This window comes from Diadema antillarum, unplaced genomic scaffold (genome assembly GCF_040938485.1).
Source record: "Diadema antillarum isolate AM-2024a unplaced genomic scaffold, OU_Dant_1.0 seq00000940_RagTag, whole genome shotgun sequence".
Classification (NCBI taxonomy): domain Eukaryota; kingdom Metazoa; phylum Echinodermata; class Echinoidea; order Diadematoida; family Diadematidae; genus Diadema; species Diadema antillarum.
The window spans coordinates 47,292-72,526 of record NW_027271790.1 but is presented as its reverse complement, the minus strand read 5'-3'; the positions used below and the strand labels follow the sequence as shown (position 1 = coordinate 72,526).

Below are 25,235 nucleotides of genomic sequence, written 5' to 3'. Positions count from 1 at the left end.
ATGATATACAACTCCGTACGATGATAAGATAAATGCCGGATATTTGCTTATGCGTTCGAAAGTAAATAGCAATAACATTCAGCTCTGAAAGATGTTAATATAAGTGTCGGAAATTTGCTTTGACGTTCGGATATGAATAACAATGATATTCAACTCCGTACGATGATAAAATGAATGCCGGATGTTTTCTTTCAAGCTCTGGACTTGTGGAAAGATGATAATGTACGTTCATCACTTTTTTTTTCATGATTCATTCAAGAATTTCGGGAATCTGACAGCCATCGGATCTCGTTACGATGTTTTTGTATTGTTTACAGACAAGTATGGCAAATATGAAAGCAAGGCTTCATAGAAGATGAATTACCCTGGTGGCAATCATTGAACGACAATTTCAATTCAATGGGCAATCGTCGGGACCACTCGCGATGTTAGAAAAAATAAACACCTCAGCATCGAGCAATTTCTATCATTGAATGAGCAATCGTCGGGACGATGTGCGACGTTTCAAACTCATACCAAACGGTGATTTAAGTTCAATGGGCAAGCCTAGGGACGATGCGCGACGCTTTAACAATTACTAAACGCGTCTCTGACCAGTGATTCAAGTTGAATGGACAATCGTCGGGACGATAAGTGCGACGTTTGAACAATTATGGATTAACAAACTCGCCACGGAACGGTGATTTAAATTCAATGGTCAGTCGTCGGGACGATGAGCGACGCGAAACCATCACCAAAACCTTTGCAAAACGGTTAGTCAAGTTGAATACGCAGTCGTCGGGGACGATGTGCGACGTTTGAACAATCACTGAAACGCTTCGTCGATCGACAAAAGACCTCCTTAATTGATTAGTCGCGACGAAAAGAGACGACTTCGTTCCGACTCGTCGGAACCATCTTTTGTTGATATTTATAATGAGCCAAAAAGAGCGCAGTAATGAGCACATGAGGCCCAAAATTTGGATCGTCGGGGACGATTGGCGACGATCTTTTCTCTCATATCGTCGCGACGAAGATATCTCCCTAACACAGTTTTTCTGTTGTGCCTTATGCTTCCCGACTTGCGATTTGGTTCCAATTAGCGTGAGCAAGTGGACATGAGTCATAAAATATTTCTTGTGATTTTGGTGCAATTTGGTTAAGTGAATTTTGAGATATCTACATGGATACGGAAGTACTCTAGCACTATGTCTAGCGTTACACCAGCGCTTGGATCGCGAAGCGGCGGCACTGTTTGTATCTACGTGGTCAGGCCACTCTTCCGAGGTATGGGTCCTACTAAAACTAGATCTAAGTTAGTCCATGGTGTTAATACGACCACCATGAGATTTATCTCGACTACAAAAACATTGAAAATCCATAAAACAGATACCTTACCTGCAAAATTCAGCACAGAAACAACAGGGCCTGCAGGACAAGGGCCTAGATCTAGCGGCAACGCTAGACCTTGGAGTCTGGACTTTCGTCTGGACTTTCTTCAAGTTCTGGCAGCAGGGATATGTATTGCATACTAAACGTTTACGCTGTGCCTATTGAGCGCTGTGCATGTGCACGTACAGCTGTCGACGGGGCGGCGAGTAGAATCTTCTCGGTCCTTGACTGCTCACTAGACCTAGTCCTAGTTCTAGTCTCGAGTCTATATGTACTGGGTGTTGTTTTCTTCTAACTAGGCGTAAACCGTGATTGCCGTTGACTATTTTTTTGGATTTAGATTTTAAGAATCACTCAGTCCTCATCTTCGTTAGATAGTTTGAACTGTGATGTCGAACCATTATCGCTTATCATCAATGCATAGTTAGTGCAACGTTACTTACACACAGTTTTCTATGGGCAGCACGTTCGGACAATGATGCCAATTTCATTTTGCATATCTGGAATATTCCCCACGAATTTTATCTAAATAAAAATCTTTTGAAGAGATTCCTTTTAAAAATTGATAAATATTGTTTAACATGTTTATTTCAGCTCCATATTGCAATCTTACTAAATAACAGTTTTTGCAGTACTTCGTGTGAGATTTCATCAGTAAATTGACATGTGTAGTTCGTTTTGCAAAAGTCGGAGGTTGGCACCTGTGACGTATGCCAAATTGTGTGGATCGTTCCTTGGCTTGCTCGTTTTCATTTTTTTTTTCAAAAAATCATTACAGGCTTATCCTGGGTTTTAGAATCCTCTCTTTCCAGTTGTAGGCATAAAAAAAAATGTAGATTAGAATTATCAGACAAGTAGAAAATGTCAGTACAGGTTTCTTTTAATGCACCCGATTGATTATACTGGCTATAAACTCTAGAATCAGGTCAAGCTTGTATAGGGAACAACTGGACAAGTTGATCTAAGGAAGATATAAAGACATATAATGACATATAATAAGACATAAAGAGATATATAAATATGAACAGATGTATCTAAATATATATGCGAAAATGAAAACTTATTTTCCGCTATATACAATACTAGTAAGTCATGATGTATTCTTTCAAGGTCTATTTTTCTCACTGATATCGATCAATGTGCTTCGGTTCGGCTAAAGAGGTATTAGAGAGCTTTCTTGCAAAGCTATAGAGTAAACCTCACGTGCAAACACAAACGTTCTGTCAAAATAGGCACACATTCAGATACTTAGATATGTTGGAGTTCTTCTAATTGATACATATTTCAATATGAAGTATAATACAATGCATTACAACAAAATACAAGACGGTACAATACAAATAATGTTCAATGGGCTCTTAACGTAATGATCCGAGCGCTAACAGAATTACAGAAATTGAACATCTATAAATGAATACGATTTAGAATAATAATGGAGTCATTTTCACCAGGTGTCAATCTGTCATTAGGACATCTGCATTCATACAATACGTCTACATGGGTAATACATGTATAACACAAACAATATGATTGTATTGTTGTACATACATACACACCAGGTCCTATAAAAACCTGGAGATTATGTTTAAAATAAATGAGTTTTACATTGTTTTAAGAGCTTTTTTTAAAGAGATTGTTGATAGAGAATGCCTACTATTCAAGGGGAGATTATTCTACAGCTTTCTCACTAGCACATGCAGGAACTCGCATCACATAGCACCTTACTACAATTTAAATCCTCAAGCAGCATATATGTACAGCCCACGTCATAGGGTATCAAACTTAATAAGACCGGCTATTCTTTCAAGCAATACTAATAACATGGTGGCCATCTGCACTTTCTAAAGCTGTTTTTATTTTTATCGATATCTGTTGTCTTATTACACAAGATCAACTTAGTTTTATTCATATACAGTTTATCTAGAGTTCTAGAGTTCTACCTAATTTCTGTTCCCACATTTCTTTCTTTCTGCATTTAATGAAATTTATGTTGTAAAATGTTGTTAAATATCAATTACTATTTATCATTTATTGAAAGGGCATAAAAGTCCTTAAAAAAGGTCATTAACATAACAGAGAGAGAGGAAGCGTCCATAGTTGTCAATTTACAGAAACTCATATGGTACGCCGTAAGGGATATACACGTGGAATAAATCAGAGTCATTGAATTAATTACTATTTATCATTTATTGAAAGGGCATATATAAAGTCCTTAAAAAAGGTCATGAACATAACAGAGAGAGAGGAAGCGTCCATAGTTGTCAATAAACTGAAACTCATATGGTACGCCGTAAGGGATATACACTTGGAATAAATCAGAGTCATTGAAAGTGACCTACTGTTATCAGTCACTGAGATGGTTTCATCTTGCTGAGTTCCAAGTATAATTAATTAATCATTTGGAGCTGGAACCTGGGAAAACCAGCGCAACTATGAATGATAATTCCGAGATGGCGGGCGGGGAAAGCCATCCGTTGCTCTTCAGCGTTTTATTCCAATTGTATCGTATTATTGTTCTCCCGTAGTTTTATGGTTAAGAAATAAATATATAAATAAACAAACTATTACAAACAAACCACTCCAAGGTCTTCAAATTGCCCTCGTTTGTGGTAAAGTTTGTGAAACTGTACTTGTGATTGATTTATTTCAGCGAGCGATATGACCTTGGCTGTCCATGACTGCTACCATATTATGGATAAAATAGCAGGGCATAGAACGGCATGTGCAACAGTTCGTTTCCCATTAAAAAAAAAAATGCCCGTCGGGGATAATAAATTGTATTGCTGTTTTTGTTAAAACCTTGTCATGACGATATTTTTCATGAATTTTTGAGACCGATGCGAGAAAACTATCAAGGTCTTTCGTTGGAAAGAGTCAAAGATGTCACATTTTTGTAAATACTTTGGACAAATTATAACGAGGGCAAGGAATACTTTATTACTAGCAGATACAGTGGACCGGAATACAGCAAACACATGGTATAGGAATAATCCCAATCTCTGCTCTCCGCCTTTTGATAATCCAACAGTAGTTTTGAATTCGATAATTGTTTTCTTCTTCAAAAATGTGTCACTGACTTTGTTATGAATCCCTGGTTGACATACATCTGCACTTTTCTTACGTCTCTTTGTGATAAAAAAGCATACCAAGTGTTTTAGCGTAAATCGACTATTCGATTATGACATTCAAAACATTGCATAAAATGAAGAATAAGCAATCACATACAATCATGTAAACCAATGATAGCCTTTTAATATATAACTTGAAATTTTGTGTCATATCTTTTTTTAGGTGATAAGTTATTACTTCTCTTTCTGTCAACTTAGCAGAAAGTTGCCAACAGATACTGTTGGTTTACTTGTACAAAATAGAGCAATATATGAGTCATACATACAAATTATTAACATATACACAATATATCAACGTGTGTTAATGCATACAACTATTATGCATATGCACATATATGTATATTAGATTATATACATGCATACATATATCGTAAATAATGTATACAATATCTTATAATATATAATTACAGTGTATAATATTGTTTATTTTCATTATAATATGAAATTATACTCTATCATATTCTTTATCATATTCTCCTTGCTGTAACATAAGATTCTTGGTCGGGTTGGATTCAGTTTTACATCAACTGTGAGAGCTGTGGGGAAAAAGTTCGACGACTTAACATAATCGCATCGAGCGTTTACGACATGACTAGATTACAGCTACGACAACCAATCCCTGCGGTACAGATCGGCGCCTAAGTGATCATGAAGAAAGCCGAGCTTCCTCCGCCAGGCATACTCCTGGTCCCGAGCAAACTGACTGTTGCCTGCAACGTCTCCAAGTGACATGAGGTAATCTGAAAAAAAAAGAGAAAATAGGAGGACGACCGTTATGGGTTTGAAGTTGACTTTGTGTCTCGTTATGACTCTTGAAGGATTATTATAAGGTTTTTTTTGACATTTTCTAATGTTATCACAATATTCTCCATAAGTCAGTAAAAAGATAAAGATGCGTCAACTCGTAAATTCATTGAAAGACAACTTTTACTACTATTAACATGAAAGGAAACCAACGCTAAAATAAAGACAAAAAACAACAAGAACAAACAAATCGGGGAGGAAAGCCTCGAGCCTCGGTGACTAAGTTTGCCTTTTCATCCCCTGGCAACCTGTCCAGCGGCATATGCACCTGGAATCACCGCATTGTCATGTAATACGATTTTCTGTTTTTATTCTATGTCCACTTGTATTGTATGTTGAATTGCCGAATGAATAATAATAAAACACCAAAAAGAAATATTGGATAGAACGTGTCAGTGAAAGATTAAGGAAAAGCGGAAAAAAAAGAATTTTAAAGGTTCGGAGCCCTAAGTGCTGGACAGGAAGATTACTACATGCAGTTCATGGCGTCGTACGGACAACAATAATTAGAACGAAAATTGAAGGAGAATTTCACGAAATTAATATTTGCATAACAGTACACATTCCAACGACCTGATGCTGACCCCTACTTTCTGAAAGTGTTAAGTACCGTGCAAAGTGTTATTCCATTATGCCAGTATAGTTCAAATGGCTAATTTTTCATTATAATTTCTTGAAACTATGGTCCAAAATGATTTCATGAAGTGTAGAAGTCTCCTTTATCTAGGGATAATGACACCGAAACTCTAAAAATTCAAAACTTCAAATCAATTGTCTGCTTATCCCCATTCTTTCATTGATCACTTGTACTAATAATGCTGCTTTCGCTCAATCCACCTGTACATCGGGGTTTTGGTTTCCTGTAACATTTTGGCTACCTGACCGCAAAACAAACTTATCCCACAGACGCGTCTAGTTGATACAGCCGTTGACGTGTTACCCACCTTCCCGCTGCCCGTCCGCCCGAAGGCCATAGGTGACGAGACGAACAGTATCGCAGTTGGGCAGGTAAGGGGCGTCGAGAAAATGAGTTGTTGCAGGGAGATATTCGTATGAGACCAGGTGCTGTTTTCCTACCTTGTCAAGACGTGCTTTTATCTTGAGACAGAAAATTTGGAGATTTCTTTCTTATGTAAAGCATTATTAACATCGAATACAACAAAGACAGTTCGATTTCTAGTATTCTAATCATAGGTTATTTAACTACTCTTACAATCAACAAAACAATAATGTTCTCCACATAAGATAGATTAAGAATTGAACAATGTACACTTTGTACGTCTAATCAAGTAGTTTGGTAGATACTTTATTTTCTGCAAATCAATATATACATAGATTGAATAATCGTGAACATGGGAAACATACAAAGTATATTTGAAACAGAGTCGTTTGACTTGCATAAACAACGATATAAAAAGAAATTAACGATATTACAGTATGCATGTCTATGTAGCTGGGATTACAATAACAATATTGTATTTAACTAGATGACTGAAAATAAGTCTTAAGAGCAAATTGCGAAGTTCTCGGTTTTCTTTTCTCCCTCTGTTTCTGATAAGTCTAGTAAGCGATAAGTCTGATAAGTCTGTTCAGTTACTACATGATAAAAACCAGCAAGATTAGGTAGTGCTACAAAACATCCGGGTACTTACAGCATCAGCGCGCCACTTGAATCCAAGGGCATCTTCCGCTCCTAAGGCAAACATCAGCATTGGACACTTCAGGTTCTCTATCTGTGATGTTCCGACAAATGACAATAGGAAGAAGAATAATGACATCCAGGTATTTTCAAGGTGTAATTTTCCGGCTGATGGTAATGTGCCTGTCTTCATATGCATTGTTTACATAGTATAAAAACAAAGGATTAAAAAAAAGAATCATCGTGTTTCCGGAGACAGAAATGTTTAAAAGAAAATTAAGATTGCATGACTATTATTTTAAATTAGTATGCTGAAATTGTATGACAAACTGTTCTCTTATGAAATATGTCTGTGTGTGTGTGTGTGTGTTTACGCGCGCACATAATGTGTGTTTTAATTCACAAAGAAATGTTTTAATTCTACAATATCTTGCTATTTTTTAATGAAATAGTATGGGGACAAGGCTTTTATGTAAGGCATAACCTTACTGTCTGTCTCTGAACACTTTCAAATGTATTGTATATGGGTCAGAATTTTGAACGATGTACAATTGAGCCAAAACAAGGCAAATTTTAAAAAGTTGGAAATTCTTCAAATCATTTATCTTACCTGAAAGAGTATAATTCAAGCTTTAATATGAACCCAATTATACTAGGATTTTCCTAGAGGAACAAGTTTTTATTCACCGAGGAAGTTAACCATGTCCAGAGCAGCGAACGTCCGTGGGGAATAGTACTGCACTTACATTTGAATATCATTTAACATAGTTTGCAACGATCTGATTCAGTTCAAAATCGTAACGAAATATCTTAAGGGACAGGTGGACATGTTGGCAGAATATCAAGCTTGTACTCTTAACCTGTACGTAATAGTAGACAACTGATGATTTAACCGAATTCGTCATTTCAATTGAAATATTGCTCTTCCGCTAAACACTTTCTCCACTTTACGCGCATTTTACAGAAACTCAACATTTTGACCTCTTATTTCACTATCCCATACTTTAATCCTCACTCCCAAATAAAAACATACCCTTCTATCATGTATCTGATCTAGGCAGTCTCTATAACTCAACAAACATAGCATTGTTTTCATCACGGAGGTTCGTATATAGCTCACGGACGTTCGGAACAAACAAGATATTGAACAATGCAGCTCTCTTGAGTTTGAAACCCTTTCTACTCAAAACCAAAAGCAATTTCATGTCAAGAACAAACTCCTCCGCAAAATCCTGAATAGATATTACTAATTCTGAATTATAAAAGCTTGTTTATCTTCTCATGCAGAGGAATCAAAGATTTTTTTCCATCTCTCATAAATGAAAGTAGAATCGTTCGTGTAATCTCAGTGACGTAGTCCATCCTTGAGAACGAATATATTTATCAAAATTTCGTTATCACGAAGTAAAGATTCAGGTCCTAAATTTGTTATCTAAAGTCTACAATGCAAAATTCGCTTTTAACGAACATGGTTACAGCTAATTATGACATAGAATTAACAAAGAAAAACAAAAGAAATGTGCTCCGTTATAGAAATACAAAGTTTAGCTTGGGAGGACAAACGAATACGTTAGGAAGAAATCCCTCTTCGTTTGCTTCTTGTGTTACACACTGTTACCGAGGAGAATTTGTGTTATTATATTAGTTAGAAATGATATTAGGTTCGATACTGCGAAGTTTCGTCATAACAAGACACAATAAGTCCATGTAACTTGGATGGATGTTTGTGACTTCGATATTATACAATACGGTTTGTTATAACAAACAATTTGTAACACGTCGTTTTGGAGGCTCGTTATTCATACAGTTTGTCAATCCGAAAATTGATAGAGTTCGTATAATCATGAAGCTTTTTTTATTCGGTAAATGATAGGAATCTCCGAAGGTTAATCGAAAGGTTTATTAATTGGAACATGAACAATCAGGTTCGCTTATCCCAATGTGGAGAAACAAGTTAACAACCAAATCCTCCAAATTTCAAAACCTCATGATAACCGTTTTCACCTAAGTGAATGTCAGGCCAATTCCACTTTTACAAGAACGGACCGAAGAGTGATGAACCTTAATATCTAATTTTCGGACTAACAAAGTTTCTGAATAAGAACATTTTTGATAAGAAACCTTCTGAATTACCTATCAATTTTTTTTTTTCAATTTTCGGAAAAGCAAACCTTTGGACATTCGGATTAACGAATCTTTGGAAGAGCGAACGTATCAAAGTGCAACCTTTAACCTATTCTTAATCACTGCTTTTTTAGTATGTGTTTTCAAAGTAAGCTCAAAAGCACTAACAAATTGACGATCTCTCTGTCTCTTAAATGTAAAATGAAAAAAAAAAAAATCTTGGAAATGATTAAAGATTAACATTGCTTTTCATTGATTAGTATAAAAAAACACTATGTCATGATAAGCGGAGGATTTGCGTGTTTTCACCAGATAGTAATTGTGTACTGCATTATTTTTGTTCGCTTGTGATCGCATTTCGATGAATAAAAAAATAAGCAAAGAAACGAAAAAAAAATCTCCACAGGAATTTAGTATAACGGGAATGCACTGGCAATTCTTTTCTCTATTTGTTGGAGCCCGATTTCTTCTTTGTTTCTTCTCATTTTCATTCAACTGCTTCCACGTCCTTTTGAAACTTTTCCGTTTCTTCTTCAACACATGCCCATTACATACTTCATCCGTCATTATCCTGAATGTGATTGCGTAGCAGTTTTCGGATTTGTTTTGGTTTGTTTTGGTTTGTTTTTGTTTTCTGCTTGGTCGCAGCATGTTAAGGCTACTCAGGGAATGAGAGAAAATCGTCGTGAAAAGAAAAATAAGAATGAATTAAGGCATTTAATATCATGACAATTACAGCGAACGTCCGTTATGGAGACCAAAACTGGATGTGTTCTGTTTGAGACGGCAGCTACCATACTCAAAGGATAAACACTTGGCGCATCTGTCACTAAAAAGTGGCACTGTTCTTCTGTCTCCTTCTATGTAATCCATTGACTTATTCTACCAACGAACATCCGTGACCAAAACGTTTTCCGTTTGTTATTACAGGTAAATTAAGAGCTGAATGTTATTCACTTTTGGGTATAAGAGACTCGGTGATTTGGTAATATTTTCAAGTAACATTAACTTAATATGCAGTGATATATTTGTAATTATCAGAAATTTCCTTTCTCGGACAGAACGTCCATGAACGAAACTTTCAGAACCTGTAACAGTACAAATTGTCTCCAGAACCTCATTAGAAAGAAATTTGAATGCACCAAAATTACATTTTACGCAAAATTCCATTTTCCTATAACTTTGTTTTCAGTGTAAAGCTGTTTTTTTGTATAAATAGAGGGAAAATAATCGTAAAATTTTAAGTAAATTTTCAATTGCTTGTTCATCATGATCACATAACGCCTTAAAAGTTCCGAGACTACTGCTGTAAACTCATTATTTACTTTTTAAAACTTTCCGTGTCGCTACTGGTGCCAAAAGTTTTAAAGAATACAGGACACTTTCGGGACAAGTTATACCTATCGGTGGGGTTGCTTACGTCACGGACGTTCGCTGGAATTGTCACGGACGTTCGTTCTACAACTAGGGTCATTTTCCAGGACGGATAACTAATCGGCAGAGAGTACCTAGCCTTCCTCACTCTTTCAAAATTTTGAAAAGGTATTGTCAATGCAAATTATAAGAATTTTGACATCCTTACAACATATGTATTGCTCAGAGGGGGAACAGAACGTGAATTTTCAGAGAAAAAATTAATTATCTGCTTGGTTTTCGGTGAATTGCATGGTCAAAAAACTGCGGACAAACCTCAGTTCGCTCCCAAAATGACATGCAGGTCCTCGGCTAGAGAGCCAAAGGTAAAATGTACCTTCACCATCAAAGCAAGACGGTGTCTTACTCGAAAACGTTTTAATCATCACGGACGTTCTTTCTTTCTCGGAGGTTCGTCTAAAAATGTAATTTCGGTTCCTATTCGACAAAGGATGGACAGAAACTCAAAACAAACATATTATCTTGTGGCTAGATCTTGTAATAGTTGATTACGACTCAGAACAATATCGCCAATAACGTTTAATGGGCTACGATCTTTATTAGAAAATAACGGAACCACGTCCGTGACGAAACCTGAGTATAATTTTGTATAAAAGAATGTAAAGTCTCATGTACAGCCAGCAGACGTACAATTTTTGCAGGAAATGTTTATTAGGTGGAACATCAAATTTTCATATACATTACAATTGGGACAACGAAGTAGAATTTGCAGCAGCGATAGAATTGAGAGCATCACGGACGTTCGTCTGTTTAGGGCTTTGATACTTCAATTGTTCTCTGTAATTTCATACGTGCTCATAAAGTTCTTATAATTTTGTGATACATACCCATGATATGTCAGATCCAGAACATGGTCAGAAATTAGATGCCACGTACCATAAAAAAGGAACATCATTAGTTTGAAAAACAAAAATTATTGTGAAAATAGCGTTTTTACCGTATTTTTACGCTTTTAGTCCTCGTCAAATGAAAAATATCAGGTAAAAGTCAACAAACCATACATTTCCTGAAAGGAAATTTACCAGTTTTTGAGATGACAAGAAAAAATCTGGTTTCTTAGATCATCCTGGCGTGTCCTAAGGGAAAGAATGTCATAAGGTGCGAAAATTGGCAATTATACATGGTTCAAAATTCTCACCCATATACACTGTATTCGTAATGTTATACCGATGCTTATTGTGATCATTCTTTTCTCTGTTATAGTATGGTGTTGTCAATTTTTTTGTATTTTTCCTCTGTTTTTACTGAAAGTGTTGAATAAATCGAAATCGACAAGTGAAATAACTGCCGCGGAGTAATACCGGAGGAACTTGAATGTCAGTCTCTCGCAAGCCTACGTGTTCACTCTTCATTGCGAGCCATAACCTTCCCTGCCCATCAACTGTCGTTCCTTGGGCACACCTTAGTTGGAAGAAAATGGAGTGAGAAAAAAAGTACCAGTTAAAATTGCTTTCTAAACATTCAAGGACTTACTGTCGCCTAAAGCTATTGGAAGATAGTGTAAATTAAATGGTCATTTGCTTTAATAAACATTGATGATATACAGTATAAGATTTAAGATAAAATTACTCATTAATTTGGTTCTTACCTGCCTTTTCATTTTTCGAAAATGCTTTAAACACTCTTTACTTTCAACGGTAATAACTTTTGAAAAGATGATGCTACTGCTTTGAAAGTCGGTTTAAGTCATGGATAGAGTGTGTTGATAAGGCAGGGGCGGATCTAGGGGGGGGGGGGGTTCAGGGGCTTAAACCCCCTCCTTCGGCTGCCAAGTAAAAAAAAGAACACACATTATTGAACAAACATCAAATAATTGATTATTTTAAGACCAAAACGAACATAAAGGCACCTTTCTTGTTTAAAAATTGTCAATTTCATAACTGAAAATGCACAATTTTTGCCCCTAACCGGGCGAAAATTATAATACACTAACAATATACATTATTATATCTATACACTAATATTTACTTATGAGTAAATTAAGTGTATATCAAGATGGTAGCCTCGCGTCCTCGAGTGTGCCCCGTGGAACATAACTTTAGTAAACCCTATATTTTTCCTTTTCTTTTATGCTTTCTAGTAATATAAGAATAAATTTTATTGCTCGAGCAATGCGATTACGTTTTAGCTTTTACAGAATACATTTCAGACGAATAGCAAAGTGAGAGTGGCTCGCTCGCTCTGTCGAAGATTTTGGAGTGATCCCTGACGTCACTCCAAAATGAGTGAAAATGAACATTTTCACTCAAAATTCACTCCAATTTCACTCGAAATTCACTCTTTTTTGTATTCACTCTTTTTAGAGTGAAAATTTTCACTCGATTTTTTTAGAGAGTAGTAAAATAAATAGTTTGCATAAGTTATGATCATAGTAGTTCGCAGCGATTTTTGTTTCTATGTTTAATTCCCTAGAAATTTGATTAAAATGCTCTATAAACGCGACTCTTATACTCTGTTTTTACAAAAAGTCTTTACCATGGGAAGGGGTATTCCCCTCCCACAACTTCCCCCGCTCGGTCGCTTCTCTCCCTCACCGAGGATCTCACACAGTCACATGAATGTGCCCCCGTCGAGATTTTGCCCGCCCCCCCCCCAAAAAAAAGAAACCAGAAGTGTTCCGAGTGCAGCACCACCCCCCCCCCCCCCCCCCAATTATTTCGGCAAAAAAAGAAAATAATTAATTGGGCAAAAAAGAGCATGCAGTATGCTTAAAATCGCAAGCTGGCAACCTTAAAAATGAAAAATCTCCCTACACACCCTCACACACCCCCCCCCCCCTCGCTCGCTTTGCTCGCTCGAGCTCGGTCGCTACGCTCCCTCGCAATACCCAGCTTAGCCCCTGAGACCCCTCCTTGGAAAAAAGCTAGATCCGCCCCTGTAAAGCATGGTCAATTTCAGCTTAATCTAATAATCCCTTTATTGATGATGTTGCCATGGTCGTGAACATCTTTTTCTAGGGTCCTATTTATTGCACAGTTGGCACGGCTCGAAGCGCTCGAATAGACCCTGTACTTCGGAGCCTCTTTTCTCAGTCAACAACCACTGTCAGCACACTTTTCCAGACTGTGTGATTTCTTTTCGGTTATATCTAGATATGTCAGGAGAGTCCTTTTTGAATTGAGTTACATAGAATTTTAATGCTCAAAGCCTGCTCTTTCAGAATATTCCCTTAACCAAAAATCCATTTCTGGCGACTTTTTGTTGGTTTTGTGATGCAGGGTCACAAATGATACAAGTGACCCATCACTCCAAAGAGCTCAAGGTTCCAATATTTTGACATCCACGACCTGACAATAGATGATTGGTATACTGCCGTCAGTCTTTCCCCTTGAGGGGGACTAAACACGATTACAAGTGGTAAAGTGATAAATGACCTCGGCCTGGTGAGTAAGGCCTACCTGTACGGTGGAATTCTTGTTCCGTCGCTCAGTACCATCCCAACGTTGATCGGAAAGTAGTCTACAAATCCGGCAATTTCGATGCAGTTAATCGGTAGGTCAAGCCGAGTAGCCGCTTGGAGAACCATTGCCGCTCCAACGCACGAACATGATATCCCCACTCGCTTTGAGTCGAGGGCATGGTGCGACTCAATATATTCCCAAATATCCTGTTTGTAGAGGGGAAAAGAATGTGATCACCTTTCATCCCGTTTGCATTCATTACCGATTCCTTTGAAACAGATGCAAAATGCTCGTGTTGATATGAAAAGTGTATAATGAAAAGGAAGAGGAATTAATGCTAAGCGGGATTATTTACTGAAAATAAGCATGATAAATACAATTGCTAGAAAACATCACATCCCTGAATAACAGTACAAATGTAGGTTTACTTTGGGGAAAGTGTTCTCATATCAATAAACTTTTGAGCAGCGGATGACATTATTGCGTGCCACTACAGCTTTTGATCGCTCCACATAGTGTATAAATACAGGCGATTCTCGTTCTAACGAAGTCTTCAGGAATGAAAGTCTTGTTTCGTTATATGGATATTTCGTTAGCAGCCTACCCGAAAAAAAAAAAAAAACAAATTACAGAAAGATATACAGTAATTATAGGAAATAATTTTGGGATCTGAATTCTTACCCCTTCATAATAAGAGTTTCGTTATAACGGGAGTGCCGTGCATCAAAATCCCGTTATATCAAGAAAGCCGAGCAAGAAATTATACAAAGATGTTATAGACAATAATTTTTGGACCTAAATTGTTACTTCGTTGTAATGAGAATTTCGTGATAACAGTGTTCGCTAAAATGGGAGTGCACAGTACTGTATTCCAGAGGGGTTATCTTGCCTCAAACGCTGCAAGTTCGATGTAGAAGGGACCGTCACTCGCTACGCTCTTGTATGCCTTCAAGTAATCAAAGGCAAAGACTGCGAATCCGTGCGAAGCGAGCAGGGCTGCTCGGTAATCCGGCAGCGGATACACCAGTCCCCGTATGTCCAGGACGACTGGGAGAGGTTTTTGTGTCTCTAGAATACAGGGAAACAAACGAGCGCAAAGCATGTTGGATGGTAATGCGAAGAGGTAAAGTGGGTACAATATGGTAAAGTCGATAAAGACTCTTTCCTTTGAACAGCAGGTCCCTAGCATGGTCGGCGGAACGGGGGGTGGGGGCTCGCCCCCCCACTTTTTGTGCACCATACAAAAGAATACATAAGGTGCCATCACTTTGCCCCCACACTTTCCTTATGTTTTTTCCGCTGAAGACCATTTTTTGTTTATTTGTTTGTTTGTTTTGTGCCAGTCGAAGAAACTCGGAAGTGGAAGAGGAGAGATGAGCTGAGGACCATTTTTTTTTGCTTGTTAGCTCATGAAACCAAGAAGTGCCCCCCCCCCCCTTCCTTGTGAAAACACTCCGTCGGCCCTGCCTATCTCGAGTAATGCCAAATGCTTAATGACGCTTTACTATGCTTTGCTCTTTAAGCCGTGCCGCAGATTTGAGTTCTTTTTGTTGATCCCATTCAAATAATATTTATCTTCTATGTAATATTTGTTTGTACTTTGATGTATTCAAGTGAAATTACGGGAACCATACTAAACGAAGCTGTATGTTTTAACCCACATGCCCCTCTCGACCTAGGTGTATAAATGGCTTTGGCAATCCTGCACTCTAGAAGAACGGTACTGAAATCGAAGAAGCTGTCCTCTCCAAATAGGACCCATTTTTCATAAATAAGACTGAGAAAGCTTCTTTTTTTAAATTTCTGATGATATCTAGATGCATTTGTCAGTAAGTAAAAAAATGACAAAAATGAACGTTGTAACTCGACTGGCAATTGAAAAAAAAATCAGATTAGAACAACTATACACCATAAGGTTGGTTGAGTCATTCTGGAGCTGTCAAAATTTGAAGGAAATCACTAAACGTCAAGTCCCTTATACAAGTGCAATCGTGAAGAGCTGAAATGTTAAGATCGGTATATAATTGTTTTATGTCAATCACTTGTGTAAAGGTATGATGGCGATAATGTTCAAACATTCTTCTTTCAAAAGGCACATCGGGCATTTAGTGTCACCGTGGTGTCAACAAATCGAAGATACAGACGGCAAATTGAGCATGTCTGTGATGTTCCAACGATTAAACATGGCGTATATTCAAGATTTGATCAGCAGCTGTACGGTCGACATGGTTGATCATGTATATCCAATTCCAAGATAAAGTTCTATATCTACTGTTGTCTGAAGTTATAAAAAAAAAACGTCAGAAATTTGAAAATGGCACGAGATTGTTAAGATGAAGTTACATCTATTGTTGTCTGAAGTTAAAAATATAGCCGTCAGAAAATGGCACGGGCTTGTCCTCTTTAATCATGTCATTTGTTTACAATTCTGTATTGACACGAAAGCCACTTAAATGGTATCAAAACCCCGCCAGTCACCCACTCAAGTAACGTACAAAGGTTTTCCCAGAAAGCTGTGCTCAAAATACTGTAGGTGAAATATAGGTGAATTCGAGCATTGGAAGAAAGAATTTTAAAGGGGAAGGCTAGTAACTGATCAGTGGAAATCAGTGGAAATGCTGAGAGATGATTGTTCCAATCCTTATGGGATTCATTGAAGAGTTCATTGTATATCTATTGTTGTGTGAAAATGACTTGCTTCAGAACGGTCTCATATTCAAGTAATGTGCAGATTAATGCCCCGTCACTGACCAGGGACGCTAACCTGGAAGCATTAAACTGCACATTACTTGAATATGAGACCATTCTGAAGCAAATCATTTTCACACAACAATAGATATACAATGAACTCTTGAATGAATCCCATAAGGATTGGAACAATCATCTCCCAGCATTTCCACTGATTCCCACTGATCAGTTACTAGCCTTCCCCTTTAACAAGAGACAACAATTGAACACTTCGTACTGCTATGGCAGTCAACCGTAAATTCTAACCCCCTTCAAAACAAGAGAGCTGCGCTCACCCATGCAAAATCTCCGAAATTCCGACACAAAATTTGTTGTATTCTTACGATATTGGATACCGAAGTATAAGGGAAATAAAGACCGTACGTTTCTTTTGTTTTGATTGCTACCACACGTTGGTACTCTGCAAAGATCTCAAAAGGTCTTTCTGTTGGAGATTAATCAATGTCTTTATCAAATTTAAGTTTCAACGCTTTTCAGTGTTCTGGGGGGGGGGGTTCATGTTTTCGTAGTTGGCGTCACGGTGGAAAAATGAAATAAACTCTCAATATTTACTAGTAACTGCTGTTAGCTTTTGATTTGATTTGGAAGATTTCTATTTTCATCATACACATGAACTAAAACACATAAAGACATTATAGACATATTACATAAATCAAATAATGCAACTTGGGTATTCAAGAATTAGGAAATAAGATAAAAAGACGTCATGAATGTATGGTTATTGCAAGATTTAAATCACCACCAATGACGTTTAACCAAGAAGTGGGTAAACTCATTTGGTACTCCACTTGTAACACAGTTCAGACACTTTCTTCCTATTTTGGGCATGTACCACACCCCTTCAGTCCTCCCCATCTGGTAGATACAGATACTTGGCACTCCCCTTATAGCTCAGACACTTACTTCCTATTTTGGGAATGTACCACACCCCTTCAGCCCTCCCCACTTAGTAGGTACAGCTACTTGATTATCCCCTTATATAGCTCTGCACTTACTTCCTATTTTGGGAATGTACCACACCCCTCTCAGCCCTCCCCATCTTTGCCGGAGTTCTCTCGACGTAATCAGCGAGATACCATCTCTCGAATGATGTCGACGCCAGGGTCGGCAGGGTGTGGTCGAATCCATCCCCTCCTCTGCCATCGAGGAGGTCAAGATGGTAGACGAACGGTTTGGTGGTGTCAACTTTAGCAAATCGAGGATGGCAGTCAGCCGCCTCGGGTGACGGTCTCAGACTCCAGAGCAAACCCGCTGGTTCCAATCCCTCGTAGCTTCCTCCTAGGGACACGTCCTCTTTAACTGCACAGATAGAAATTATTACACTGATAGGCATCAGTAAAATATCGACTTCTCTTTGCCACATTCGTTCATGTAATATTTCAACTTCTAATTATAATTTCGATTGTAGGTATGATTAACACATTTTCCTTTGTATGCCACTCGTACGATCAGAAGCAGTCGTTTACAGCTTTGAAAATGAGAAAGTTCTCCTTTCCATTAGGCTACAAGTAACTGCCATTATTTTACCCTGTATGCAGTTCAGCGTCTTGCAGATAGTCATCACTCATTCCTTCTCTCCCCCTTCTCTCTCTCTCCACACAAAGACACACAGACAAAGACACACACAAAGACACACACACACACACACACACACACACGTGAAATGTGTGTGTATAAATGAATCTGAACTCGACATTAATTTTTTTTTTCTCTCTCTCTCTCTTTCTGGTATCCGATGGGTCTAGATCTTTGACTCTGACATTTAAGTGACCCGAAATGAAAGGATATAAGATGATAGAATTTCCTTTTAAATTTCAGCTTCTCTATTCAAACGATATAAATATATATATATATATATATATATATATATATATATATATAAAATACATATATATATATATATAAACATATATATATACATACACTCACACACACACATACATATATATATATATATATATATATATATATATATATATATATATAGCAATAACAAAGTCACAACAGAGGAATGCAGGGAATGCATTGATAGCCAATCTTGATTTAATGAATAATCCGAATTTTCGAGGAACCTTCCTCTTCTTCAGGGATGACAGTGCGAATATTCACAATGATTATTAAGAGTGAGGTGTTACTACCCTGCTAGCGCGCGCAATAAGTGTAACCAAAACAAAAAAATAATAGATAATAACAACAAACGCATGTTGTGCGCTTATGAGTGTCATACTACACGTCATAATAGATAAGACGTCACACTAGGATTGCGCGCGCTGCACAAAAAGATCATGGGACAATAATAGGAATAATAGAAACGTCATAAAGGCAATGAAGTTAACATGATACAATGAAGGTGCCAATGGAATTTCACAGTGATATGTCAATATCCCACCAGCGCGCGTAGTCTCAGTGTAACCAAAACAAAGGATAACAAATAATAACAATAAACGCATGCTGAGTTGCGTGAATATATGAGTGCCATACTGTGCGTTATAACAGAGAAGACGTCACACTGAGATGGCACGCGCTGCACAAAGGAGACAATAATTATGAACGATAATAGAAACGTCATAATGGCAATGAAGTGATACAATCTGTCAAGTGCTTGTACGCATTATATACAGAGGAGAGACGAGAGAGCAAAAAGTAGGAAAGGAGGGAATAAGGAGAGAAGAAAGACGCAAGAAAAATGTCATAATATACATGAGGTACACTTACTCGTAACACATCAAGACTGCGCAAGTTATATATACATATATATACATGGCGATTCTATCCTTCTATGAAGAGTGCTCGATATCCTCAAAGGAAGAGCTTTAGACAGAAGTATTGGAACAAGTTCACGCGGTTGACTGCAGGTTCATCCGCATTTATTGCTACTCGGAATTTCATGCAACCTCCATGAGGCGCAATCATCAGGCAATTGCCTGATGATTGCGCCTCATGGAGGTTGCATGAAATTCCAAGTAGCAATAAATATGGATGAACCTGCAGTCAACCGCGTGAACTTGTTCCAATACTTATATATATATATATATATATATATATATATATATAAATAATCATCAACATAAGTTACAAAAATAGGTTAAAGAGCGCTCAAACAATCAAATGACTTAGAATGCGATATTCATCGGTAGGAAGAAGTCGATATAATAATTCCTGTTAAGAAACAGATGAAATAATCAATTACAAAAGTCACAGTTCAGTGTCTCACTGAAATCTAAATAGATTTGAACATACAAGTGTGAAATTGATTGTATCATACAAATGAGTAATAGGATGACAGTGTGAATCCATCTATAGAAAATAATACAAAGTAAGAGTAAATTGATTATTAAGATGAGAACATGAAATCATAATATTCGCTTTCATTATTATATTCGCTTTAATTATTCGCTTTGCTGGAGCGCTCTTTAACTTATTTTTGTAACCTATGGTACGTTGATGAGTATATATATATATATATATATATATATATATATATATATAATGAATTTGATGACCGCACATCAACTTTTATTGCTATTTTCATTTACTAACCACCGGGCCACTGGTAACGTAAAACCCTGTATACATGTATACCTTGACATATAATATGTGTATAAACATAAGATATGTTTTCTAGCAAAGAAAAAACAGTAGTTGCATGAAAGGACTTTACACCCATTTGTTAACGTAAAGACGAATAGAGAAAAAAGAAAATAGAAATGTACATTACGCGAAATATTGCCGGAATGGTTTGCCCTGTACGTGGCGTGAGAGTGGAAGCTATACCGGCCGCAGTCCGTCCAGGCGGTGGCGCGAAGAGTGACCTCTTGGCCAGAATGCAGACCAGAAACCTGGATATCGATGTCACCATCAGCTAGGCAAGATTGAGGATGGACCACTAATGCTGGAGAAGCGACTGGCATTGGCCTAGTTGAATGTCCGCGCACACGATGGAAGGCAGATCCGACAGAATTCCTCGCCAAAGTGACAGACGGCCAAACCACGCCGTTACGACGACTGTCACTGCCGCAGCCATAGCTGAGTACCATAGACATAAGGCCTTGTCTTTTAATTTGAGAATGCACGAAAGAACGCAGCATGGTGATCCTATGTTAACCTGTGTAGACTAGGGAGAGTGGGGACCTCATGAACGTTAACGCAGATACGGCATCGCTAAACTGAATCACCTTGGCACAATTGAAAGCAAAGGCTTGTTTGTACGAGATGATCGTTGTTTTGTAGCAGTTTTCACAGTGTATAATGAAAAGCCCACGGCTCGTCGAAAACTGGGGTTCAAGTATTTCGAATTCGTTCGTCTCCATTTCTTTTCATTTCATTTCATTTCATTCTGTTTTATTCATTTCATTTTCAAGGATTTCGTTGAAGAATTGGGTTGTTTGATTATGTTTCTTTGTATTTTGATTTTTTTTTTTTTTTTACGAGAGACTGGGTTCCAAGAGATGACTACTTTTGATTAATTGGTCCTAGACTACCACGTGACCATTAGTCTGAAATAAATTATCATGGCTCCTCACTCATGTTTCTCTCTTGTTAGTTGGCTGAAGCACGCACTCACGCACACACACACACACACACACACACACACACACAGACACACACACAATGTATACACAACCAAGGTCACATCGTAAAAGTGGGTGTGTTATGATATGTACTTAAGCTGACGTTTCCCACGTGGTTTATTGTTTCTCTTCTGCGAATTATGCGCCGGATAGATTCTTTTTTTTTTGTCCGTCGTATGTGGGGCAGGATGGGACAGATTTGGCTATTTTGAGATGGCTATTACGTAAAATAAAAGTAGGCAATTATGATAATAATCACGTGTGATAGTGTCGCCTTACACAATCTTTGTAAATCCTATTTCATGTGGAAGTTTGTGACGTAGTATTTGAAATAAAGCACATTTAGTGAAATGTGGCCCATCCTGCCCCATGTTCCCCTATAGTATAAAGGTGGAAACACGCAAGTTATGCTCAGTCTAGGGAACAATGTATTCCAATAGCGCTTTGTGATGACTGATTTAAAAGAAAAAAGATGTCACGGGCAGAATATTGATTTAGACGGTTTTTGTTGGCGAATACAAGTAATCGTTTTATTACCATAAACTTATGATGTTTTGTTGGAAATTACGGGATTGAAAGTTCCTCTTGATGTTATGTAGGCCTACCCATGTAATGTGTATTACTTTGTATTACTTTATATGGCAATAAAATCATTTGAATTGAATTGAATTGAATGTGATATGATAATGGCATGTTTTTAGATATAGTTCGTTTGGCAAGTATGAATCTACACAATGATGCGTTTGCATTGAGTCGTTCCTTTAAACGGAAATACATTGTACCATGCATGGGGACACAATATTGATTATAGTAGAGGCTACTATGTAATCCCGTGAGATTTTTGTGCCAACATTGATTTTTTTGGCTAACTTTGTCAATTTGGGGGTGCTGAATCCAACAAACTTTGGTTCCATTTTTTCCGACCACGTCTTCAGCCGCAATTTTGAATTTCGAAATGGCCGCCATAGCAAACTGTATTTCTAGCCATATTTCATTAAGTGGGCAATGTAGAAGCTTCACATTTGGTGCAAAATGCTTGGTTGTGATGTCGGACACTCTGGTATATCTTTTTCTGATATTGTTTACTGTTTTGATACAATTTGTAGGCTGCCATCTTGAATTTCAAAATGGCCGCCATAGCAAACAGTATTTTGAACCATATCTCATACAGTGAGCATTGTAGAAGCTTCAAATTTGCTGCCTAAAGCATGGTTGTGATGTCAGACACTCTGATATATCATTTTCTGATATTGTGGATTATTTTGATACAGTTTATAGGCTTCCATCTTGAAATTCAAAATGGCCGCCATATAGCGTTTTTACCCATATCTCATGTTGCAGTTATTGTAGGAGCATCAAATTTTCAGTAATGCACATGCTTGTGGTGTCCAACGTTCCAGTACAGCTGTTTTCTATTGTGGATCATTAGATAGGCCACCATCTTGAAATTCAAGATGGTGGCCATAGAAAAACATTATGATAGGTCCTACTGTGGTTAGCGCCATAGATGAATTTGCCAAAAATTGTCTTACTGTAGTTATGTAGACAGAATTCATTTTCAGGTCACGCAGAACGACAGCCATCCCTTAATTCAAAATGGCCGCCATAAATTAAGACTGTAAGAACGGGTTCCAATGACGTCATCAGGCCATCCTGTGGGGCAAAATCTGCATGGGGGGGGGGGGGGGGGAGGAGGGGTCCCATACTGCTTCCCATAAGTGTGGACAAGCGTGTAAAGCGTTACATCTCACGTCTCATAATAGCCAAGCGGGTATGTGGTTCGCGTACACGTGATTTGTTTTTGCCTCTCAGGCAAAACATCATTTGGTGTCGTGGATCCTCGTTGATAGTTATATTTAATCCCAGTTATCAAATATTTGTAAAAAAGCAAGCATTAATAGGATTAAAGGTGATCTTCAAAAACTTGATGCTGCCTCGAGAGAATGAAGACAAACAAGGAAAAGTCTCCCAATGTCAAGAAATACCATGGTCATCCTACCAGGCATCCCATTAACAAGCTTGTTTGTTGACCACAAAATGAAACAACTCATCAGGGAGCTCATAATTGCCGGATGTATTTCTGGAATAATACAGAATGAATAAGGAATGCCAATGAGTAGGTTTTTCCTGATTGCCCTTGTGTGGGTCATCCTAAATTATCAAGACTTCCAAGATGCTTACTGCTGTACCGCCAATGATTCTAAAACTACAAAGGAGCAATGATAGCTCAGTTCTGTGGCACTTTGGATGCATCAGAATTCCTCACCAATTTAGAACACCATCACAATAAATGAGGGTAATCTCAAAAATTGTCGCTGCATTAAAACTGATGAATGTGGTGTTTGGCAATCAGGTATCGGAAACATTCAAGGATATTCTAGAAAGAGATGAAAGGGGAGGTTTTCATATTCTGTACTAAGAATTTGTATCTGAAAGTATTTTAAAAAAATCTGTCTGGGATAATATGAGAAAGGCCAGACATTCAGCTCTTGCAATTGAAATACACCATGTAAGATTTGATCAGAAGTCATTAAGCTTACGAGGACCACTACCTTCTTTTAACACTTCTATGGGACAACAGTCTGATACACCTGTCATTATCCAGTCATTACTGGACGATACAATTATCGGAAGTTATAAGTTCTACTGCTCTAAGTAATTCCACAATCACTCTTCATCTCACAATCTTATGGCCTTCTCCTCATTCCCACCAACAAGGGTTCATTTTTCATACCCATGCCTTAGAAACCCACAAAACTGAGCCAAATAATCAGCCTGAAAGTTGAAATACTGATCAGTCAATTCCATCTGACACAGAACGGGGAAAAAAGGAAACAAAGGGTTCATCAAAGATACCATGGGAGCTGTCACCCGTCACAACAAGGAAGCAGATCTCCTCATTCCAGTGCATGTATTAGATGCTACTTCAAGAGCAACAGGGAATTTCAGAGAAATATTGATGATTATTACGTATAGACACTGACATTTTCACTCCCCTAGTGGATCTTTGCTTTACTTTCGATACTGCATCGCATGTCGTCTGCTCCATCACTAGAAAAGGAGATGATAAAGTACAATTGACATTGTTGAGAGATTATGTTCTGCAAATTGTTGCGAAAAACAAAGGTCTACTTGGTCATGCCTTTCATGGCGCAGGCTGAAGTTGAAAATTTGAGGATATCTCAAAGAGCAGATGGATGAAGAATTATCTAAGCCTTGAATCATGCAGAATGTGCAATGACACAGTCCATGCCTTCCAGAAGTTGGGCGTGAATGACTTCAACCTGGACAATCTCCCGCTTTGCTCTCGTAGAGTCTTGATACAACACATCCAGAGAACAAACCTCGTAAACCTTTACAACCTAATTTGTGCCTCTACTCATCACAGGGGAATATGATATGGTACATTGTAATTATTTCCAGCGGATATACATAAACTGTGCAATTGAATGCTTTGAGCTTCCTACACAAACGGTAGCCATAGAATTCATTATCATGTTCATATGGCAAGAAATGCAAAATTCATTGTTTCTGGAAGAATTTAGAACCAATTTTCCCCTATGTACAGCCCTATAAAAGTGTTGTGACTTCAAAAACACATGCAGGGAATGAGCCTAGAAGACATTAACTAAGTCAATTTCCGATAAATTTTCTAGTACACGGCTAATATTGTTTATTTAAACTCTACAACCAAATCATCTAAATGGGGACATTTAGTCACCCAGACACAGTTATTGAGGCACTTTTGAAAGTCATTTGCTTTGACACCAGAATCACATGATTTTCCATTCTGTGCAGCCATTTTGCATTTCAACATGGCAGTGTACCTACAGGAAGCAGTCCCGCTTGTACAAACATACACTATTTATTGAAGTGATTGACTTACACATAGGTCCTACATGAAAGTGCTCCAGCATGATTGAAATTGCAGGATAAAGATCTTAGAGCACCAAATATGGGTCGAAATCCATCTTGAATTTCAAGAGTGGCAGCCAATGCGAATAATCCATTATTA

The 25,235-nt window shown here is 37.7% G+C and overlaps 1 protein-coding gene across 1 annotated transcript; it reads right to left on the bottom strand.

The window, feature by feature from the left end:
* Positions 1–5,102: 5,102 nt before the first annotated feature.
* Positions 5,103–20,692, bottom strand: LOC139741611 (acyl-coenzyme A thioesterase 1-like). Its single transcript, XM_071652191.1, has 8 exons — positions 20,368–20,692; positions 17,670–17,948; positions 14,791–14,969; positions 13,899–14,107; positions 11,838–11,901; positions 6,956–7,036; positions 6,248–6,401; positions 5,103–5,239 (listed from the first exon to the last, which is right to left on the bottom strand). Exons 1-8 carry the CDS (start codon positions 20,690–20,692, stop codon positions 5,103–5,105), a joined length of 1,428 nt encoding a protein of 475 aa, XP_071508292.1.
* Between the last annotated feature and the right edge of the window lie 4,543 nt (positions 20,693–25,235).

Coding starts and splice junctions, on each gene's coding strand:
- LOC139741611 (XM_071652191.1), bottom strand. CDS start 20,692: ATGTCTATGGTACTCAGCTATGGCTGCGGCAGTGACAGTCGTCGTAAC. Junction 14,970..17,669: donor GATGGGGAGGGCTGAGAGGG/GTGTGGTACATT, acceptor CCTGTATTCTAG/AGACACAAAAACCTCTCCCA. Junction 11,902..13,898: donor ACAAGAATTCCACCGTACAG/GTAGGCCTTACT, acceptor CTTCCAACTAAG/GTGTGCCCAAGGAACGACAG.